Source organism: Salmo salar, chromosome ssa19 (genome assembly GCF_905237065.1).
Source record: "Salmo salar chromosome ssa19, Ssal_v3.1, whole genome shotgun sequence".
In the NCBI taxonomy this organism is placed as follows: Eukaryota; Metazoa; Chordata; class Actinopteri; order Salmoniformes; family Salmonidae; genus Salmo; species Salmo salar.
Window position 1 is genome coordinate 10,799,023 of NC_059460.1, and position 23,352 is coordinate 10,822,374.

A 23,352-nucleotide genomic window follows, 5' to 3' on the forward strand; every position below is an offset into this window, starting at 1 on the left:
TTGGTATGTATACGTCCTGGAGGCCAAGGCGTTGTCTCTATACTGCGCTCACATAGGAATTACGGTATTTTGCCTGTAAAAAAAAAAAGGTCAATGTTTACATGACCCCCCTTTCAAACAGGCTCATTTTTACCACATTCTTGCCTGCATATAAAGGTTAAATAAAAAAATATGCCTTTTATACCTCCAGTGCCCATGTGCAGATGTGGGTGGACGTCTATTTGAATAAATCCATTGAATATACACCATCAAACAAGAATTCATTATGAATTTGTTTAGGCAGGTCCAAAACAACAGAATGGCATATTTTGAGTTTAATCATTTTACATCCAAATGAATGAAATCAATAGTTCATTATTTTGTTCATTAAACAGACAAGCCACACTTACCAAGATCACAGTCAACGCACGTATATTTTGTAGTAAGAATCTACTGGAATATAACAGAATAAAATACAGGGGGGAGATTTTCGGCACAACACCCGCAATACCTTTCAGATACAAAGAAAAGGCGGAAAAACATGTTAGTGTGAAAAGAGAGGGATGATAAGAAGACAAAAAGGCCAGGGCAGAGGGCAAGAGGTAGAGAGAATGGGAGAGTTCATGGTAAGGACAGAGAAGAAGGAACAGAGAGCGAGAGAACCTTGTGGGTTTTAGAGAAAGAGAGCGTGAAATGGAAACATCCTCTAGGATAATCTCTCAGGCTACAGACAGCCACACACACACACACACACACACACAGACACACACACACACACACACACACACACACACACACACACACACACACACACACACACACACACACACACACACACACACACACACACACAAAGTGATGTAACTGGAGTGTTTTGTTGGAAATACATATTGTGTTTGCAGAGTATTGCCAATAACAGAGATTACAAACCATACCGCTGACTCATATCAATATGATGATGTGGAGGCACCAGACACACACACACACACACACACACACACACACACACAGAAACACTATCCCTAAACATGTGTCTGCCAGGAGCAGAGTGATTCCTCACGAAACCGGGACCAAAAAATGACCATGATTTTGGTGAATTTGACTAAATTTAACCCATAGAATGTCCCTTTGGAGGAAGGATTGTTTACATATATTTGACATTTGTTTCTAAAAGCATAATTGAGAAATAATTGATCAAATGTGGGATATTTATGGAATTTTGGCCTTACCCAGGCCTCCTTTTTTAAAATTGAACCCTTATTGTACCAGGTAAGTTGAGTGAGAACACGTTCTCATTTACAGCAGCAACCCGGGGAATAGTTACAGGGGAGAGGAGAGTGGATGAATGGGCCAATTGTAAGCCGGGGATGATTAGGTGACAATGATGGTATGAGGGACAAATTGAGAATTTAGCCAGGACACCAGAGTTAACACCCCTACTCTTACGATAAGTGCCATGGGATTTTTAGTGACCACAGAGAGTCAGGTTACCCGTTTAACATCCCATCCAAAAGACAGCACCCTGCACAGGGCAATGTCCCCAATCACTGCCCTGGGATATATTTGTTTTGACCAGAGGAAAGTGTGCCTCCTACTGACCCTCCAACACCACTTCCAGCAGCATCTGGTCTCCCATCCAGGACCAACCCTGCTTAGCTTCAGAAGCAAGCCAGCAGTGGTAAGCAGGGTGGTATTTTAAGAGACTGTAATGGTTTATCTATAGGTGCTACTAAGCAGAAATTGTCATATGAAGTGTCACCACTTGTTCTGTAATATGGGTAGTATTTTGATTTCAATAAAAAATGTCTTACATTAATTTATGAATATTGAAAAATAAAAACATGAATATAACAAATATACACATTTTGATTAGTCAAATTTGTCTATATATTCGTGAACATAATAGCCTATATACTCTACACGGGCATATCAATGTTCCGGAGTTAAATTTCGTGAAAATCCCAAAAATCATGGTCTTTTTTTGTCCTGGTTTCGTGAGGAATCACTCTGAAAGTATCAGAGTGGATGTTTTTCCCCTTTTCTCTCCGCCCTATACCATGCAGTCTCTCTCTCTCTCTCTCTCCCTCTCTCCATCACAGTTCTCTACCTCATTCCCTTCTATCCAAGGCTCTCACTTATTTTCTAGTCCACTGTCTCTCTTTCCTTCCCATTCTATATTGAGTAGTTTTCTGAAGCTGTTCTTCTATGCATCAGATCAAAGTTGTTATCTAATTAAACATTTAGGCTGAATTTGGGAAAATATGGCTTTGATAGAAATCACATCTATTTAAGTTTGAGTTGTTATTTTCTCCCTCTTAGCTGTTGAGCTCTATAGATGTGAGGTTGGCTATAGTAACATTCCTCTCAAGGTGTTTCCACAGAGAAGGGAAAAGTAGGCTAGGTAGACAAAGAAATAGAGTAAGGGGGCGGAACCAAATACCTCTGGCTTTTAAACCGCTGTGTTCCAACCAACAGAGAACGGGGTCCGAGGCTATTTTAGCTGAAATGAAATGCATTTTTAATCAAATACATTCGTTTTGGGTTTTACAAGAGGCTGCTTTTGATCTCATCCAGAGCTCGTAAACTTTCTTAGGGGACGGTATTGCTTTTTACCCCAGTCTATTCGCGTCAAGCAGACGTCACCAACCCCTTTTTTGGAGAGTTGGTGCGCTCCTTACCTCAACCCCATCTGGATGGAAATCTGTTGTACCCCGAAGTCCCGAGTCATTTCTGGAACTTTGGACTGGGCTGAAGGAGGATAAGAACGCGATGGTAATTGTTCAGACATAGAGAAAGAACCGAAAATACTGCAGTTGTATTCACTGAATGGGACTCAGTAAAAAGGTTAGTAAAGATAGCCTAATTTCAGAAATTCCCTGACTTGGAAGACCCCTGTGAGTGCGCGTGCATGTGTACATCAATTTGGTTTTGTAGCCTTTTGTGACTAGAAAGCGGCAATAATCAGTTGAAACAAGAACACAGCGGGGGCCCAGCCCTTTTTTTTGGTAAAAAGATGAGGGATAGGGCTGGAGAAATGCAACCAATCTCAAATTCATAGACCGAGCTATGGATGCAAGGTCTGACTATCCATGATATCAAAAGTATAGTTTTAACCATGTTGAGGCTATATAGTGTTTGTTTACATTTGTTTCGTTTACAAACATTGGAGTGAAACAAGCTTATATTTTGGGTTCTGATGCTGAACTAAACTAAGAATAAGTTAAATTTTTCTAGAGTTTAATTCAGAACTCCCAAAATAGATGAAGCAACTTGCCCCTTGAAGGAAGCGTACTTTAATTTTTATGATACAGCTCTTTTTATTGTTAGGCGAATTTTTGTTTGTCAGCTGCTCTTGATTAGGCTAAATGTTTTAGGAATATAGCAAGGGTAGGCAACAGGAAACCATTTGCGTCACGCTTACTGTTGCAACCATAAATTGTATAATTGAGATAAGAACCTCCTGCTTAAATGCTTTCAAGATAGTCTTTTATATTGTCCACGTTTGCAGGGGGAAATTAACTTCATGACCTACGATCAAATTTGAAAAGGCTACCTTGACGTCAACAAGGTAAGCGGAACCGTACGCATCACCTTTGTGAAGAATGGTATTAGCGCGCGCACCTCAGGGGTTGTAGTTCACAGACAGACAACGACGTGATTGGTTTTCACTTGACAAGAAAAAACAGCCTGCGGTCATAGAAAGTAGAACTGAAGTGACGCCAAAGGAAATCTGTATCTGCCTTCCTGGGACTCGGTTATTGAGAGAGTGCCTTTGATTTAAGATGTCAAGATTAGCCTCATTACTTTTATTTGTTTCATAAAGGAGAGAGGACATGTAATTGAAAGCGGCAGCATCTGTCAGGTGACATGACAACGCTACTCATGTATACCAGCTGCGTCCCCTGTTCAAATGCATCCTCCCTCCCTTACTTTCTTTCTTCCTCCTATTCTACTTCAGCCTATAGTAGGCCTATTATTCAAAGGGACACTAATCGTGTCAGTGATCACACTGAGGAAGGAATGATGCATTGACTTTTGCAGTGTTTTTTTTTTTTTTTTTTAGGGCCCTGCAAAACCGCTGTGATCCACTCAACACATCCAAGCAGCAGACCAGAAGATTGAGCCCCCCCCAAATCCAATGACCTAGATTGGAAGATTGTTTTTTTGTGTCAGTCAGTGTGCTCATGGCCAGTGTCCCACACATGGTATTTGGTAGTTATAGGGGTCATTACCTCACCTCCTCTCCCCCTCCAGCAGCCTCCATGTAAGAGAGGCAGGGTGACATATAGTCTGTGGAATAAATGTCTAATTGTTTAATATTCTAACCTAATGGTCCACATTTGGCAATTAGATAGACACTCTCTTATTCCTAAATATAGACTGGTTTCCCTCCCATAACATTGTGGTTCTGTGTTAGGTTAATTTAGATTAACCAGAAGAAATTGGTACCAGATGTCTTCTTCACTGGCATCTCTGAGATCAAAGTGTGTGAGGTTATCTTTGTAGCTGGGGATATCTGTAAAAAACAAGATTGGTGTGTGTTTGTTGTTTGGAGGGGTTGTTATTTGTTGTTTTTGGGAGAAAGGAAATTAGAATGTAGTGTAATGAACAAATAAGGGCAACAGTCCTATAAAACTGGCAGACTGTTGAGTCAAGGAATTTGAGTTTATGAAGAAAGACTGCTGTTACACACACACACACACAGATGTTCTCTCGCTCTCTCCTTTCCTCTGTTTGCTGTCATGCTAAACACCATATGGTACTGTGAGTGATTAAACAGAGACTGTAAACAGTCTTTATACACAACCATGGTCACACATGGCATATACAGTGTTGTTTTCCTATGATTCTACACTACCTGACCAAAAGTATGTGGACACCTGCTCGTCGAACATCTCATTCCAACATCATGGGCATTAATATGGAGTTGGTTCCCCCCCTTTGCTGCTACAACAGCCTCCACTCTTCTGGGAAGGCTTTCCACTAGGTCATTGAAAATAAGAATTTCTTTTTAACTGACTTTCCTCGTTAAAGGAGAGAAAAAAAATATGTTGGAACATTGCTGCGGGGACTTGCTTCCATTCAGAGCATTAGTGAGGTCGGGCTCTGATGTTGGGCGATTAGGCCTGACTCGCAGTCAGCGTTCCAATTCATCCCAAAGGTGTCCGATGGGATTGAGGTCAGGGCTCTGTGCAGGCCAGTCAAGTTCTTCCACACCTATCCGGTGTATGTGACAATACAACATATTTGTTTATTTATTTTTGATTAAGTCGCATGCATGGACACCTTTGGGATGCATGTTGTAGTCTTTGTGTGTGAAGATACGGGCCAAATCATCACAATGTGTCCTATCCTACTTTGTTTACTGTGTAGTGCCTAGTCCAGCTGCATAGACTAAACAGTCCTGTGTGAAAACATTCTCAATTGAAAGGAAAAGGTCAAAACCAGAATTTCACATGTATGTCTTGAGTACTATTTCCTGTGGTAAGTGTGTGTGGGTAATAAGTCACACTCAGCAGTGTGGTATGAGAAGTTTTGGTCTTAGATCTTTTCCTTGGCTTGGCTTATTCTCTAGAAATACTACAGCGAGCCCAGTAAAGTACCCTCAGCTAAAAACAAATACACACACTTGCAGTTTTTCAGGATGAGGGAAGCATGTCAGATATATTTCTTTACACGGCCAGACACACACACATTACTCACACATTAGTTGCACACATCAGCTACATGTTAAAACCACACACACACACACACCAGATCAGACTCTGAGCCCTCTAAGGGAGTTACGTCATCCCTATTACCCTCTCCTAACATTGGGGTTTTGGGACAGAGAGGAGAGTGAGAGAGAAAATTAGCCCAGACATTTTTTCCATGCTATATTTTTCCTTTCGCTCGCTCTCTCTTTCCTCTCCCCGGTTTGGTTTACTCTCTGGTATCTGTCCGAGTGTAGGTATCTTTGGTATCAGACAGATGGATGGAACAGTTCTGTCATTTTGACATTGTTTTTCTCCATATTTAAGCTGCTTGGGAGGGATCCCTGAAACTGAAACATCAAACCTACAAGCGTCAGCATGGTTTAAAACAGAGATAATATCTCAATCCTACACGAATCAGCATTGTTTAATACAGAGATAAGTGGCTGAATTGTTTATCGGGATCATGTGGAAGGGTCAGTTTGAGGCTGGCAGAGAGATGTCCAAGATGGTGTTCTTTTTCTGACCTTCACTCAGGGATCTTCTTACCACTGCATTCAAGAGAGAAATAAAGAGAGTGATAAGGCCCCCCCCCTCGTTCTTTATCTCTCCCTCTTTCTGTGAGGTATTTGGACAGCTGTGGATGACTGCTGTGTGTGTGGGTGTGAGAGAGAGGGGGAGAGAGTTATATGAGGTTGTGACCCTGATGTCTTGTTTAATACCTGACTCTGTGATCCTAATTGATGGCCAAACACTGTGGTCTGGAATGGCCCAGACTGTGTGTGTGAGTGTGGTGCAGATGGATAGTTATACAGAGAACCTAGAGGTCTAACACATGTACTGTGTTGAATTATTTATTCTTCTTCTGTCTCTCATTTAGTGTGTGTTTATCTGACTTTGTTTTCTCTCCAGGTTACTCTCTGTGTCTGGGTAAATCCTACTTCTTCCGCTTCAACCATCCAGAAGAGGCCAGCCGTATGAAGAGCATGCTGCCCCAGAAGAGCCCTGTCTCTCCTCTGGCCTACAGCACAGGTAGCACACACACACTCGGCCCTACCCTCTTTCACCTCTGACCTCCCTTGACCCCAGTCCTCTCTTCTCCTTTGTTCCCCCTCTATAGATCCCATATCAGCCCCTAGTCCCACAGTTCTCATATCACTTCCTCTCTCCCACTGTTAGGGTACAGTTACAGGTGTGTGTGATAGAGACGCGCTCATGTGTAACTACTTTATTGAGGAAAAATGTACTTGTTTTGACTCTGATATGTGGTTGTCTCACCCAGCTATCTTAAGATGACTGAACTAACTGTAAGTCCTTCTGTATAGAGGAGACTTAGTATCTGCCAAATGACAAAAATGTAAACTAAAGCATTCTTAGGTCCTTAATGTGTATGTGGATATCTTCATAGATATGCTTTTGCTGAGGCAGAGGGTCTTTGACAAGTCACAGGGTTAGAAACACACACACACACACACACACACACACACCTAAAACACACTTCTCAAGACGGGTGGAATGTTTTTCACATCTGGCAATAGCTGTCGTCGTGGTGATGCAGCTGTGTTCCGCTGTAACCGTAGTGATTGATCTCTGCATTTGAACATGGTGTGTGTGTCTGCGTATATATCATCGCTGCTCGCTCACTGTCTCGGCAGCTAGACAGCAGGAATGTACACACACAAATATACATCTGTATAGGGGTCACACACACACACACACACACACACACACACTCTCTCAACTCAATTGTATAGGGAGGAGCCATGGACCTTTTTTAGTGTTAATAGTTTTATAAAGATCAGAGTGAGCTGATATTAACCAGACCTTAAAGGAAAATCTGTCTATTAATGGAGTCTAGTGTGATTGTGTTTGTGTTTCTGACAGCGTCTCGAGACCAGATGTCTTCTGCTTTCTGCCCCATTTATCCCCCTCCTTACAAGGCTGAGGTTAAACCTTTACACACCAGGACCCCTCGCTCACACAATCTTACCTACACACACTCTCATGTGTGCACACACGGGACATGCACAGTATACATACTGTCATGCCCACATTTAGTACGTGTATACACACACCTCTAGGTAAACACACTTCGGACATGTGTACACGCAAGGCACACATGTCCGTCTAAGTTTAGTGATTCTATGTGTGTTTTGGAGGTCGTGTGTGTTACTGTCTTGACGGTGTGTAAAGAGGGGTCCCATTACTCAGGGTGAAATGGCTAACCTCCTTGTCTGCTTTTTGTTTAGCTCATTGATGAGTAAAATGACTAGGTTTCCTCTCCATTGGATTTTCAAGAGGGGATTGAAGAAATTCCTGACCACTGAGAGGCTTTCTATTTCCCCCAGGAAGTGGGTTGCTCTGCTACTTTTAGAGACCTGAACTACCGTGCGTGTTAGTTTTAAACCTGAGAATAGGTGGGAGCGTGTAACTGAGTTTTTCTCTGTCTGTGTGTGTTGGCTCTTGGGCCCTCGGTGTTATAGGCAGTTTACTGGCAGCTCTCTGCTGTTTGGGTTATGAGTGTCCTGCCAAGTCCAGCTATGAATAGACTTAGCTGCAGGTACGACCACCATATAACTTTCTCCTTTACTCTCAGACCAAAACCACACAGAAGAAGGCACACGTTGACGCACGATTACACAGAGATATTCTCCGAATAATAAGAACACCCTCAGACCTATAGGCTTCAACAGACGAAACAGATGATGGACACTGTTCACTTAGTGGTGAAGATAAGACACTTTCAAATAACATGTCTTATGTGTATTCTTTTCTGCTTTCTCCTCTCCTGTATCTACTGTTGCATTGTCAAGAAGGAACCTGCAAATAAGCATTTCGTTGGATGGTGTATACCATGTGTATCCTGTACATGCAACTAATACAACTTAAAGTTGAACTCCTCTCTCTCCCTCCCTCCCCAGACTATCTGAAGTTCAGTAGTGACTACAGCCATGGGGTGGTGGGAGGGGCCGGCAGTGCAAGAGGGATGCGTTCTGCCTCAGAGCTCCGTGATTTGATGGACACCTTACAACGAAAGAAGATCGCCCTGGAGACCAGCCTGAGAGCCAATGGGGACTCTAGCCCCTCCTACTTCAGTATGACACAGGTATGACAGCTGTAGCTCTCAATGAACCCCAGCAGAACTGAGGCATGCACTAGATGGACATGGTATGACACTTCTAATGTCTTTTCCCCTCTCTCCCAGTCTCCACCCACCACGCCTGTGACCTCACCCACCTCGATGTCGTCAGCCTATCAAGAGCAGGCTAGGCGTTTCTATGGCTCTGATCGCCCGCCCCTCTCCGTCAAAGCCGCCGCCCCTCCCTCCCCCTCTCGGCGCTCTGACCCCCCTTCCTCCCGACCCTCCATAACCCGGAACCAATCCTATCAATCACAGGACAGCCTGCTGGCCTCCCCTGGCGACGGGCGACGCCAACTAAACCCAAACTCCTCCCCCCTGTTGTCGATGTGGAATGGGGGAGGTTCCTCTAACTCAGTGGCCGGTGGTGAGAGCCTCTCCTCTCCTCCTCCACGCTCATCCCTCTCTCCAACCAGTGGAGCAGCCAGCGTGCCCTCCAGCCCACGCCTGGGACGCCGAAGTCACGGCAACCATGAGCCGACACCTAGCAACCGAACCAGGAAGTACTCTGCAGGATCGATAGGCGGCATGATGGGAAGTCACAGCCTCTCTCTGCCCCGCCTCTGCCCGTCATCGTCGTCACGTTCCCATGATAGTGGAGCCTTGGTGCTCTCTACCCTCCCCCCAACCTCGCGGCGCTCTGAACCTCTACGCAACTCTTCTCACAACAATAGCCAAAACCACACCACAATCAGTAACTACAACCATAACCAAACCACTAACTTTAACTACAGCCAGGCCCAAAACATGAACCACAAGGGGAACCAAGGTGAGGGGGTGGTATCCATCTCCCTCTCCTCCCCAAAGTCTGCCACCCAGGCCCCTCCAGACGTGACTGTCCCGTTCCGATCAGGGGGCTCCTCCAGTCCCCGCGTGGCCAAGAAACTCAGCCTCACCTCCACCAGCTCCACATCCAGCCTCCAGGAGCCAGAGTGGCCAGCCAACTGCGGAGTCTCCCCTGGACCAGAGCTTTTTTTCGGGGAGAGGGAGCACAGGGGTGGCAGTCTGGAGCCTGGTCTAGGGTTAGGGGAACGGAGACAGTCCTTTGGGAAGGGTGGGCTTGAACCAGGGTTTGGTCTGGGGGAGAGAAGACAGTCCTTTGGAAAGGGAGGGGTGGGGCTGGGGGTGGGGGTGACCCCACCGGGAGGGTTCAGGGCGAGGAGTGGTAGTATCAGCTCCCTGAGTGGGAAGGAAGAACTGACTGACTACCATCATCGCCAGCGAGATGAGAGACTACGAGAACAGGAGGTGGAGAGACTGGTGAGTAGTGTGTGTGTCATTTTTAAAAGATCTGAATGAAATAGCAAAGTTATGAGGTGGAATCAGATATCTTCCCTCTGACCTCTCGACCTCCTAAACACACTCTTCGGGAGCTGCACTGTTGGGGCATATACACACAGATGAATATACGCACACAAACATATGTTCCCTCAGGGAAGTACTGCCTCTGGCTGCTAGCCTATGTTAACATGCTTAGCTATTCTTACTCCTCCGCTGGGTTGGGTCCGGTTTAGAGGAAAACACTGGCTTTTTTGGGCCCGCTGTGGTTTTGTGTGTGTGTGTGTGTGTGTGTGGTTCCGTAAGTGGGGCCATCTGCAGTTCAGCACAGTTGGGTTGGTTTGGATCGTTAGGAACCCATAACAGAACTGTCAGATGTGGGCTAGAACCAGATTGTATTAGGAGAGCAGAAATATAGGGCAGGTGGATACACACTCTCTCTTTTTCTGCACACACACACACACACACACACACACACACACACACACACACACACACACACACACACACACACACACAAAGTAAACAGGGCTAAGTCCAAAATAAAGATGTGCAGCCACAACTACGGCCGGTGGCTTTCATACAAGTGTTGGGCAACGTGAACGCCTTTTGAAGTGGGCTGAATATTCCCAGAGGATCATTCCTCAAAGTATTTTCCCCAGCGATGTAAAGGCTGCCTTCACGGGAGAACATACAAACATGTCAGAAACACACATCTATGCACCAATCACTCAACAGAATTAGGCTTTATCTCAATAGTCTAAAATAGCTTCTTCTCCTAGTCTCCTCTCCTTTGTCTTCACTATTGTAGACTATTGAGATGCTTCTCCTCTGTATGCTAACTGTGGATCTACTCTGCCCTCTAGAGGCGAGACAGGAGAACGTCACTACTATTCTGTCCCTGATTTCACTATTGGGAATCTTTCTTCCAACAGCTGCTCGCTCCTATGCTGGGTGAGGGAGAGAGGGAGATCTCAGTAAAACAAAAAATAATGGTGTTCCAAAAAAGGCCCAGTTGCCAGGACCACAAATACAAATTCCATCTAGACACCGTTGCCCTAGAGCAGTGGTTCCCAAACTTTTTATAGTCCCGTACCCCTTCAAACATTCAACCTCCAGCTGTACCCCCTCTAGCACCAGGGTCAGCGCACTCTCAAATGTTGTTTTTTGCCATCATTGTAAGCCTGCCACACACACTATACGATACATTTATTAAATATAAGAATGAGTGTGAGTGTTTGTCACAACCCGGCTCGTGGGAAGTGACAAAGAGCTCTTATAGGACCAGGGCACAACTAGTAATAATAATAATAATAATAATAATAATAATCAATGATTTTGCTCTTTATTTAGCCATCTTCCCTATAAAACCTTATTTGTTCATCAAAAATTGTGAATTACTCATTAACCACAGGTTAATGAGAAGGGTGTGCTTGAAAGGATGCACATAACTCTGCAATGTTGGGTTGTATTGGAGAGAGTCCCAGTCTTAAATCATGTTCCACACATGGTCTGTGCCTGTATTTAGTTTTCATGCTAGTGAAGGCCGAGAATCCACTCTCACATAGGTACGTGGTTGCAAAGGGCATCAATGTCTTAACAGAGTGATTTGCCAAGGCATGAAACTCTGAGCGCAGCTCTATCCAGAAATCTGGCAGTGGCTTCTGATTAAATAACATTTTCACAGAACCGCTTGTTGCAATTTTGATGAGGCTCTCTTGTTCTCACGTGCGTTACCACTCCACTATGTCTCCCTGTCATGGCTTTTGCGCCATCAGTACAGATACCAACACATCTTGACCACCAAAGTCCATTTGATGTCACAAAGCTGTCCAGTACTTTAATAATATCCTCTCATGTTGTCCTGGATTCCAGTGGTTTGCAGAAGAGGATGTCTTCCTTAATTGACCACCCGTAAACGTAGCGGACATATACCAGGAGCTGTGCCAGGCCCGCCACGTCTGTTGACTCATCCAGCTGTAATGCATATAGTTCACTGGCTTGTATGCGAAGCAGTAATTGTTACAAAACGTCTCCTGCCATGTCACTGATGTGTCGTGAAACAGTGTTACAAAAGAAAAAAAAATTGAAGAAGAAAAGTTACAAAAACAATAAAATATTTATTCGGCTTTGCGTGTACCCCTGTAACTATTTGATGACAAACTTTTGTGAGTGTAATGTTTCCTGTCAACATTTACTGTTTATTTCACTTTTGTTTATCTATTTCCCATGCCAATAAAGCCCTTAAATGGAATTGAAATTGAATTGATAGTGGTGGGTAGAGACAGGGAAGGGAGAGAGAGAAAATGGAGGAGGGCAGAGGGGGAGATTGTGAATGGGGATAGGAGAAGGAGGGAGAGCAAGACGGGGGAGAAAGAGTGAGAGGGTGTTGATCGGGAGAGAGGGATGGTGAGAGAAGAGGAAGGATTGCATTTCTATATCAGTATATCCTCTCCTGTGGGTGCCAGGGCTGTTTGTGATCAGATCAGGTTACACCCAGAGCCAGTTGTTATTAACTGTACTCCTTCACCTCCTTTTGTGTAGTAGGTTTACAGCGGTTTGTCTCCATTAGTACTGAGTCAGGTGTCAAATTGACAGAATATTGCTTTACTCTGCTACTTGTTGACTGACTGTTGTTATTATTGGCCTATGTTTGTGTGTGTGTGTAGAGTGTGTGTGTGTGTGTTTGGGATTTATTTCCAATGTCGTATGTAGTACGTTGGGCTTTTCCGGTTGGAGAGTCTGACTCCGAGCCAATAACATTTGCAAGAAAGCCTTCTGCTGCCTCTTCTCTCTCACACATACAGACACACACACACACACACACACACACACACACACACACACACACACACACACATGAATGCTCTCTCTCCTCTCTCCCCCCCCTCTCTCTCTCACTATATCTGCTAGCAGTCACTCAGTTCTCGGGGCGATGTGGTTTCTAATTTCTCTCACCTGCAGCAGTGCATTGCAGATAGCAGCCCACTGTCTTAGTGAATTTCTATAGCTAGTTCAGTAGCACAGCGCTAGTAGTTAGTTAGCTATAGGTTTAGTTTGTGTTACTGTGGGCTGTCGTTATTCTCTATGAGAGAAATATAAGGGCTATGAGAAAATTCTGTTTGCCCTATGGAGATCTGTGAGGAGAAATGCTCCTAATGGCAGCCATGCTTCCACAGGTAATATCTGTGTATTTGGCTCTGTTGGATATAGATAAAAATCCGTGTGTGTGTGTCTCTGTACATATATATCTAAGTGTGTCTGTGTGTGTAACTCTGTATGTACGTATTTTTGTGGGCTTTTAACTGTGTGTGCTGTGTTGTAGGAACGCCAGCGGCTGGAAACCATTCTGTCTCTGTGTTCAGAGCTGGGTCGATCGGAGCAGGACAGGGAGAGGGGTGTTGGTTCCAGTGTCGATACCGGTGCTGGTCTAGCCGACCTTCAGAAGATCAACCGGGAACTAGAGAAACTCCAGGTCTCTGACGATGATGAGTCAGAATCCGTCTTCTCCGACTCAACCGTTAACGGAAATGGGGCTGGTAGCGGCTCGGAGAACGGTTACTATGGTAACGACGAGGAGCGTCCAGTCCGACAGCGACGGAGCAGCGGCCACCGTGACAACAGGGCGGAATCGCCGGCCATCAGCCTACGAAGCTCCACCACCTCGCCCACCGCGCGCCTGCCGAGGACCAATCGGGTGAGAGTTTTTCACTTTCTCGCTTTTACTTTCTTAATCTCTCTCTTTCTCCCATTTATATTTGATCTCTTGTTCCCTTTCTCCTGTACTTCTTTCAGCCAACCTCCCTGCCTCTCTCTCACATACACACACACACACACACACACACACAGAGATACATAAGGTGCTACTGCTGTCCTTCCACTGAGTAAAGCTTAATTAAGCCTTGTTAAATGATTGACAGGAGGCAGAGTGTTTATCACCTGGCAACCTGTTAATGAGACCTCTGGTCAGGCAATCCTTACACAGGCCTAATCAAGCTTAATAACAGCCTATGAAGCTTTATGCAGCTTAATGTAGCTTCTCATGACTAAATGAGAGTTAAAGGAGAGAGAGGAGAGTGGTAGAGAGAAAGAGAGCTCCCCTCTCACTGTAAACAGAAGAAAACACACACTAGCCATGGTCACGGCTCAACCCCTCCTTGTACATTCCTTAGTTCTGATGTGGAAACTCCTCTGGAATCTGACTTACCTTACCATTTAAGGTCCACATACTGTATTTTTATTTTCCCTACTCTCAAAAATGTATTTTCTTCTTAGACCTCCACAGCAACCTATTGTTTTAGAGGTCAGGGTTGTTTGTTGTTGTGAATTAGTCTTCTATTTTACTGTGAGAACCCGGAGGTGCTGGATACTGTAAAAATTGGTTGCTGTGAGAGGTCACACACACACACATGAGATATTTACAGTCTGGTTATTAGATTAGAGAGTGCTAAGGATAGCAACCTAAGGTGTGTGTGTGTGTGTGTGTGTGTGTGTGTGTGTGTGTGTGTGTGTGTGTGTGTGTGTGTGTGTGTGTGTGTGTGTGTGTGTGTGTGTGTGTGTGTGTGTGTGTGTGTGTGTGTGTGTGTGTGTGTGTGTGTGTGTGTGTGTGTGTGTGTGGTCCGTATGAACAGCTGCATAGTTTCTGGTGAGTAATTGAAGAACAGAAAGGTACTCTACAGATAGCTTAATTGGTTGGATTTAGCGATCATGTTAATACCTAGAACTTTTCTATGAACTGTAGTGTTTTTCACCCCTCATTCAGGACAACCTGTAGCTTTTGTTCCAGCCCTGCACTAACACACATGATTCAACTAATCATCAAGAGCTAGATAAACGGAATCAGGTTTGTTAGTTCTTGGCTGGAAACAAACGTATTCACTCCCTGTAGCTCTCCAGGACCAGTGAATAAAGAACATAGCATAGATTCCATTGTGAGAGTGTGACGTCATCTTTAGGCGCTGGTGGAGGAGGGCCAGCGGAGGCAGGAAGTGACCCGTGTGGAGGAGGAAAGGATCCAGGTGCTGAACAACATGGAGGAGCTAGAACAGAAGATCAAAGAACTGGACAACCAGATGGACGAGTCTCTCAGAGAGGTAGAAGGATGGAGGGAGAGGGAGGAAGGCAGGGAGGGAGATGGAGGGAGAAGGATGTGGTAGAGAGAGGGATGGAGGGAAGTAAAAATTGGGGAGAGAGATGTAGGGAGGAAGAAGGAGGTAATAGAGGTAGAGATGGATAGACTCACTCCCTCTTTCTCTCCATCCAGGTGGAGGTGGAGCGGGCCCTGGTGGAGGCAGAGCAGCAGGCGGAGCTAGCAGCCTTGCAGCAGGAGAGAGATGCTCTGGAGACACTCAACACCAAGATGTCTGACATGGAACAACAGGCACAGAACCAGAAGACTCCGGTAATACCACTGTGTGATAACACTGGGGCAACTGGGGTCAACGCAACATGAGGGAGGGAGAGAGAAAGAGTGTGTGTCTGTGTGTGTACTGCTATATGGAGTTTCTATGAATTTGTGGTGTCATAAGCACTGTGTGCGTACAGTGCCTTGCGAAAGTATTCGGCCCCCTTGAACTTTTCGACCTTTTGCCACATTTGAGGCTTCAAACATAAAGATATAAAACTGTAATTTTTTGTGAAGAATCAACAACAAGTGGGACACAATCATGAAGTGGAACGAAATTTATTGGATATTTCAAACTTTTTTAACAAATAAAAAACTGAAAAATTGGGCGTGCAAAATTATTCAGCCCCTTTACTTTCAGTGCAGCAAACTCTCTCCAGAAGTTCAGTGAGGATCTCTGAATGATCCAATGTTGACCTAAATGACTAATGATGATAAATAGAATCCACCTGTGTGTAATCAAGTCTCGGTATAAATGCACCTGCTCTGTGATAGTCTCAGAGGTCCGTTTAAAGCGCAGAGAGCATCATGAAGAACAAGGAACACACCAGGCAGGTCCGAGATACTGTTGTAGAGAAGTTTAAAGCCGGATTTGGATACAAAAAGATTTCCCAAGCTTTAAACATCCCAAGGAGCACTGTGCAAGCAATAATATTGAAATGGAAGGAGTATCAGACCACTGCAAATCTACGAAGACCCGGCCGTCCCTCTAAACTTTCAGCTCATACAAGGAGAAGACTGATCAGAGATGCAACCAAGAGGCCCATGATCACTCTGGATGAACTGCAGAGATCTACAGCTGAGGTGGGAGACTCTGTCCATAGGACAACAATCAGTCGTATACTGCACAAATCTGGCCTTTATGGAAGAGTGGCAAGAAGAAAGCCATTTCTTAAAGATATCCATAAAAATTGTCGTTTAAAGTTTGCCACTAGCCACCTGGGAGACACACCAAACATGTGGAAGAAGGTGCTCTGGTCAGATGAAACCAAAATCGAACTTTTTGGCAACAATGCAAAACGTTATGTTTGGCGTAAAAGCAACACAGCTCATCACCCTGAACACCCTATCCCCACTGTCAAACATGGTGGTGGCAGCATCATGGTTTGGGCCTGCTTTTCTTCAGCAGGGGCAGGGAAGATGGTTAAAATTGATGGGAAGATGGATGGAGCCAAATACAGGACCATTCTGGAAGAAAACCTGATGGAGTCTGCAAAAGACCTGAGACTGGGACGGAGATTTGTCTTCCAACAAGACAATGATCCAAAGCATAAAGCAAAATCTACAATGGAATGGTTCACAAATAAACATATCCAGGTGTTAGAATGGCCAAGTCAAAGTCCAGACCTGAATCCAATCGAGAATCTGTGGAAAGAACTGAAAACTGCTGTTCACAAACGCTCTCCATCCAACCTCACTGAGCTCGAGCTGTTTTGCAAGGAGGAATGGGCAAAAATTTCAGTCTCTCGATGTGCAAAACTGATAGAGACATACCCCAAGCGACTTACAGCTGTAATCGCAGCAAAAGGTGGCGCTACAAAGTATTAACTTAAGGGGGCTGAATAATTTTGCACGGCCAATTTTTCAGTTTTTTATTTGTTAAAAAAGTTTGAAATATCCACTAAATTTCGTTCCACTTCATAATTGTGTCCCACTTGTTGTTGATTCTTCACAAAAAATTACAGTTTTATATCTTTATGTTTGAAGCCTGAAATGTGGCAAAAGGTCGAAAAGTTCAAGGGGGCCGAATACTTTCGCAAGGCACTGTATGTAATGAGCATGCTGCAGTATGTATTCTCGAGCCACACCCAGCGATACATTGATTGACATGTGACTAGCTGACTTGGTATGTGTAAATCCCTGTCATGCAGTCTCCGGTCCAAATATACAGCTGTTAATACACAACAGGGTATAGTGGTTACTACCCTAGCCTCTCACACACAGGGGGGGGGTATAGTGGTCACTACCCTAGCCTCTCACACACTGGGGGGTATAGTGGTCACTACCCTAGCCTCTCACACACGGGGGGGTATAGTGGTCACTACCCTAGCCTCTCACACACGGGGGGGTATAGTGGTCACTACCCTAGCCTCTCACACACTGGGGGGTATAGTGGTCACTACCCTAGCCTCTCACACACGGGGGGGGGTATAGTGGTCACTACCCTAGCCTCTCACACACGGGGGGGGTATAGTGGTCACTACCCTAGCCTCTCACACACGGGGGGGTATAGTGGTCACTACCCTAGCCTCTCACACACGGGGGGGGTATAGTGGTCACTACCCTAGCCTCTCACACACGGGGGGTATAGTGGTCACTACCCTAGCCTCTCACACACGGGGGGGGTATAGTGGTCACTACCCTAGCCTCTCACACACGGGGGGGGTATAGTGGTCACTACCCTAGCCTCTCACACACGGGGGGGGTATAGTGGTCACTACCCTAGCCTCTCACACACGGGGGGTATAGTGGCCACTACCCTAGCCTCTCACACACGGGGGGTGTTGTGGTCACTACCCTAGCCTCTCACACACGGGGGGTATTGTGGTCACTACCCTAGCCTCTCACACACGGGGGGGGGTATAGTGGTTACTACCCTAGCCTCTCACACACGGGGGGGGTATAGTGGTCACTACCCTAGCCTCTCACACACGGGGGGTATAGTGGCCACTACCCTAGCCTCTCACACACGGGGGGGTGTTGTGGTCACTACCCTAGCCTCTCACACACGGGGGGGTATTGTGGTCACTACCCTAGCCTCTCACACACGGGGGGGTATAGTGGTCACTACCCCAGCCTCTCACACATGGGGGAGTATAGTGGTCACTACCCCAGCCTCTCACACATGGGGGGGTATAGTGGTCACTACCCTAGCCTCTCACACACGGGGGGTATAGTGGTCACTACCCTAGCCTCTCACACACGGGGGGTATAGTGAGGTTCTACTAAAAGATCGATGACAGGAGAATGAAGTGGGGTTGGATAGATAGGAGGAAGGTGTGTGTGTGTGTGTGTGTGTGTGTTGGCACCCTCTTCTCCTCTGGGTCGTGTTCAGGACTGCTTCCGGAGAGTTCCATTAACCCTACAGCTGGCAGATACATGAGAGAGGAACCACATACCATGGAGAGAGAGAGAGAGCGATAGAATGAGACAGGGAGAGACTTCCCCTTACACATTTTGGTGATTACAGATCTGATGAGAGGAAGACGGATAAGGAGCAGTTGAGAGAAAGACAAAAATAAAGTTGTCTAGTTTGACACATACTGTGTCTGGTCGGTCAGCCTGTTTCTCCTGTGTCTGGTCGGTCAGCCTGTTTCTCCTGTGTCTGGTCGGTCAGCCTGTTTCTCCTGTGTCTGGTCGGTCAGCCTGTTTCTCCTGTGTCTGGTCGGTCAGCCTGTTTCTCCTGTGTCTGGTCGGTCAGCCTGTTTCTCCTGTGTCTGGTCGGTCAGCCTGTTTCTCCTGTGTCTGGTCGGTCAGCCTGTTTCTCCTGTGTCTGGTCGGTCAGCCTGTTTCTCCTGTGTCTGGTCGGTCAGCCTGTTTCTCCTGTGCCTGGTCGGTCAGCCTGTTTCTCCTGTGCCTGGTCGGTCAGCCTGTTTCTCCTGTGCCTGGTCGGTCAGCCTGTTTCTCCTGTGTCTGGTCGGTCAGCCTGTTTCTCCTGTGCCTGGTCGGTCAGCCTGTTTCTCCTGTGCCTGGTCGGTCAGCCTGTTTCTCCTGTGTCTGGTCGGTCAGCCTGTTTCTCCTGTGTCTGGTCGGTCAGCCTGTTTCTCCTGTGCCTGGTCGGTCAGCCTGTTTCTCCTGTGTCTGGTCGGTCAGCCTGTTTCTCCTGTGTCTGGTCGGTCAGCCTGTTTATGCTGTGTCTGGTCGGCTTGAACGTCTTGGACTGTTGGTGGTCTGTGTTGAAGACCCCTTTCCGTCTCATAATAACCCTCATCATCCCCAACCCACCACTGTGTCAGTCCTTCCCTCCTCCCTGCTCTCTAGTCCTCCATTCTGCTTTCCTGACCAATGTAACACTGTAGTAACTAACTCTGCCTCCTAACTCCCACTAACGCTACCATCCTCTCTCTCTCTGTCCTGTGTCTGCTTGTCATTCCTGTGTGTGTGTGTGTGTGTGTGTGTGTGTGTGTGTGTGTGTGTGTACTGTACCTCTGCGTACATATGCACGTGTGTGTGTGAGCGTGCTTGTATGCTTGTCGTCCATCCGTCTGTGTGTGTGTGCCAGGCGTGTGTGTCGCTGGAGGCTGAGAGGGCTAGGGTAGAGCAGCTGTCTCAGAGTGTGTGTGAGCTGCGCTCCCAGCTCCACTGCTGTCCTGAGGCCATGAAGGAGCCCCTACAGGAGCAGCTCGCCAGGGTCAGTACACACACACACACACACTTCCTGCTAAAATAAACAACTTCCTGTGACACACCTTCCCCACCTGTTCACCCCTCCTTCTCCTTCCCCCTATCATTTATCTACAGGAGGGTCGCTCTTCCTCTTCACCTTTCCTCCAGTCTGTCAGTTTTAGTATGTGTCATATCATGTCCGTCAGAAGGCTCCACACAGTCAGCCTGCTCATGGGGGATAGTAGCTGTTTTTTGATAGGAGAGGAAGCATGGTTGTGCAGCAGGTTTGGCGAGAGCATGCCTTGGTATGGTTGTGTGTGTGTTTGTGCGTGTGTGACTGAATGCTCTCTCCCTCATGCAGAAAATGGTAATTGAACACTTGCGGACAGCAAAAAAGTTATAACACAATCTGAGAAAAACGTGTGTGTGTGTGTGTGTGTGTGTGTGTGTGTGTCAGAACTCAGAGGTGCTGGAAGCTGAGACGAAGCGTTTTGAGGACCTGGAGTTTCAGCAGCTGGAGAGAGAGAGTCGTCATGATGAGGAGAAGGAGGAAAACACACAACAACTCCTCAGAGAGATAGCTGACTACCAACGGAGCACCATCACACGCAAGGTATGGTGTGTGTGTTAGAGTGTGTGTGTGTGTGTGTGTGTGTGTGTGTGTGTGTGTGTGTGTGTGTGTTAAACTGTGTGTTTGTTAAACTATTGTATGTGTGTATTCCAAGGAGAGGCTGGTGGCCCTAAATAAGCAGGCAGGACAGATTACCCAGCAGGCTCAGCGAGAGAAGGACAGCTTCCTGAAGGAGAGGACCAACCTGCAGATGATGCTGCAGAGGGTATGTACGCACACTGTGTGTGTGTCTGTTTGTGAGTGTGTGTGTGTTTTGCAACAGTCCATTGATTTCAGTTCTAATTGCATATTAAAGTCTCTCTCTTTCTCTCTCTCTCGCAGGAGAAAGATAACCTTGCTTCTGTGGAAAGGAAGTATGCTGACCTCACAGGTGGGCGGGGCTTCCCTCTCAGCCCTATCAGTCTCAAGGGGGTATGTTTGACTATTGCCTAGCAACCTTCTCCATTCCCACCCATGGTCCCCCTCGTCTCACTGTCTTCCTCCTCTTTTCCTCTCCTTTCCTCCTTTCCTGTTTCCTAGGATATGGCGTCGTTGGCTGACGTGTGTCGATCTCCTAGCGACCAGTCCTGTGACCACGCCTCTTCCTCTCTGTCTTCTCTTATCCTTCCTGCTGACGTGCTGGTCCTATCCTCCCTCCTTTCTTCTCTTTCCATAAAGAGCGCTGAGGTACTATGTCCTCCCTCCATCTACCTCTCATCCCTTCCTCCACCTCTCTTTCCATCATCCTTAGACATTTAAAGTAACTTTCCAGATTTCTATGAAATATGACCTATAATTAATGACAAATAATTATGAGTGAAATAGTTTACCTTCCAAGAAATGGTAATTAGGTATGTTAAAAAACAGCTTTTCTGTTTTGGAATGATGTGGGCGTACCCAACAACATGACCGGCGTATACCGGTCATAAAAAATACTCATGTGAGTAGACTGCTGATTGGCCAGCTCATCCTTCTCAGAAGGATGACATCATCCTCTATGACAAAATGGCAAGCGTTTTTTTAAACGGTCTGTTTGAGATACAAGTTTGAGGTGGGTTTTTTTACATGTTTTTTTCTCCAATTTATGCTTTGGCCACAAATGCGAGTATAGGACGAGTCAACAACATTATTTGTGTATGAGTTAACAGAATTTAAAAAGTGAGAGTTTCACTGGACAGTTACTTTAAGCTAGTGTTTCTTAGAATCTTGGTCCCTTGTATCAAAAAGGTTATGGTCAAACGATAACATGAGAACTATGGAATGAGTTGTGTGATGGATAGTTTCTTGTAGATCCAGGAATCTTGAGGTTGAGTAGCACTTTTTACAGGCCGTTTTAGAAACACCTCCTCTTGTCTTCCATTTATACAGTGATAATAACACATTGCACTGGTAACAAACTGGCCTTTAAAGATGTTCATATTGTTTATGTTTAACCTTCTCTCTTCATTCATTGTCTATGTGAAACTAATGGAACATGTTTAACATGCATAACAGTATAACTGTCTCTGATGCTGCAGTTTAACTGACCAAGCTAACAAAAAGTTTTAACATGGCTGAATCTCCCTCTCTCTCCCTCTCTCTATCTCTCAACCCCCCTCTTTATTTAATCTCTCACTTTTAATCTCCCTCTTTCACCATTGTTTCTCCCTCTCTCTGTCCACTTCATCTCTAGCCACTTCTTCTCTCCCCTCTTTTCCCTCATGGTATGTTCCAGGGCTATGTAACAGTCAGTGAGATCAATGAAATTTACTCCCAGCTGGGGGGGAACCCTAGTCCCGCCCCTGCCCCTGTTCTGGCCAATCCCTCCCCTGATTCTGAGCCTAGCCCCCCCACTGACGACAGCGCCCAAAAACCAGCGGAGGACGAGGTGTGTGTGTAAGGGGCACGTGTGTTTGTTGGTCAGTAGGTGTGTTTGTGTGGAGGAGGATAACACTATTTACAGTGCATTCGGAATGTATTCAGATCCTTTGACTTTACAGCCTTATTCTAAAATTGATACATCATTTTTTTTCTCTCCTCAATCTCCTCAATACCCCATAATGGCAAAGCCAAATCTGATTTGTAGGAATTTTTGCACATTTATTAAAAATAAAAAACAAAAATACCTTATTGACATAAGTATTCAGACCCTTTGCTATGAGACTCGAAATTGAGCTCAGGTGCATCTTGTTTCCATTGATCATCCTTGAGATGTTTCTACAACTTGATTTGAGTCCACCTGTGGTAAATTCAATTGATTGGACATGATTTGGAAGGCACACACCTCTCTATATAAGGTCCCACAGTTGACAGTGTATGTTTTACCCAATAAATTACTGGGAGGTTATACATATGGAGTGTACGACTCTCTTTGTTTTTATAGCTTAGAGCAAAAACCAAGCCATAAGGTCGTAGGAAGACAGGATTGTGTTGAGGCACAGATCTGAGGAAGGGTACCAAAACATTTCTGCAGCATTAAAGGTCCCCAAGAACACAGTGGCCTCCATCGTTCTTAAATGGATTAAGTTTGGAACCACCATGACTCTTCCTAGACCTGGCTGCCCGGCCAAACTGAGCAATCGGGGGAGAAGGGCCTTGGTCAGGGAGGTGACCAGAAACTCAATGGTCACTCTGTCAGAGCTCCAGAGTTCCTCTGTGGAGATGGTTGTCCTTCTGAAAGATTCTCCCATCTCTGCAGCACTCCACCAATCAGGCTTTTATGGTAGAGTGGTCAGATGGAAGCCACTCCTCAGTAAAAGGCACGACAGCCCGCTTGGAGTTTGCCAAAAGGCACCTAAAGTATTCTCAGACCATGAGAAACAAGATTCTCTGGTTTGATGAAACCAAGATTGGATCATTTGGCCTGATTGCCAAGCATCTCACCTGGAGGAAACCTGGCACCATCCCTACGGTGGTGTCTGAAAACCTTCCCAATGCACTGTAT

General features: G+C 45.8%; 1 protein-coding gene across 18 annotated transcripts in view; it reads left to right on the plus strand.

The window, feature by feature from the left end:
• The window catches only part of phldb2b (pleckstrin homology-like domain, family B, member 2b), a 46,858-nt gene that overhangs the window by 16,957 nt on the left and 6,549 nt on the right, over positions 1-23,352 (plus strand). For 3 of the 18 annotated variants that reach the window (XM_014157222.2, XM_014157220.2, XM_014157226.2), the window contains exons 5-16: positions 6,585-6,704; positions 8,594-8,778; positions 8,878-10,071; positions 13,415-13,786; positions 15,045-15,182; positions 15,353-15,490; positions 19,716-19,844; positions 20,277-20,432; positions 20,545-20,655; positions 20,772-20,861; positions 20,970-21,116; positions 22,144-22,296. In XM_014157222.2, the coding sequence (XP_014012697.1) occupies positions 6,585-6,704; positions 8,594-8,778; positions 8,878-10,071; positions 13,415-13,786; positions 15,045-15,182; positions 15,353-15,490; positions 19,716-19,844; positions 20,277-20,432; positions 20,545-20,655; positions 20,772-20,861; positions 20,970-21,116; positions 22,144-22,296 (2,933 nt within the window). Of the gene's footprint in view, positions 1-2,083; positions 2,824-3,487; positions 3,548-4,042; positions 4,244-6,584; positions 6,705-8,593; positions 8,779-8,877; positions 10,072-13,414; positions 13,787-15,044; positions 15,183-15,352; positions 15,491-19,715; positions 19,845-20,276; positions 20,433-20,544; positions 20,656-20,771; positions 20,862-20,969; positions 21,117-22,101; positions 22,297-23,352 lie in introns of those variants that run through there. The other 15 variants (XM_014157225.2, XM_045702085.1, XM_014157227.2 and 12 more) reach the window with 14 other exon arrangements.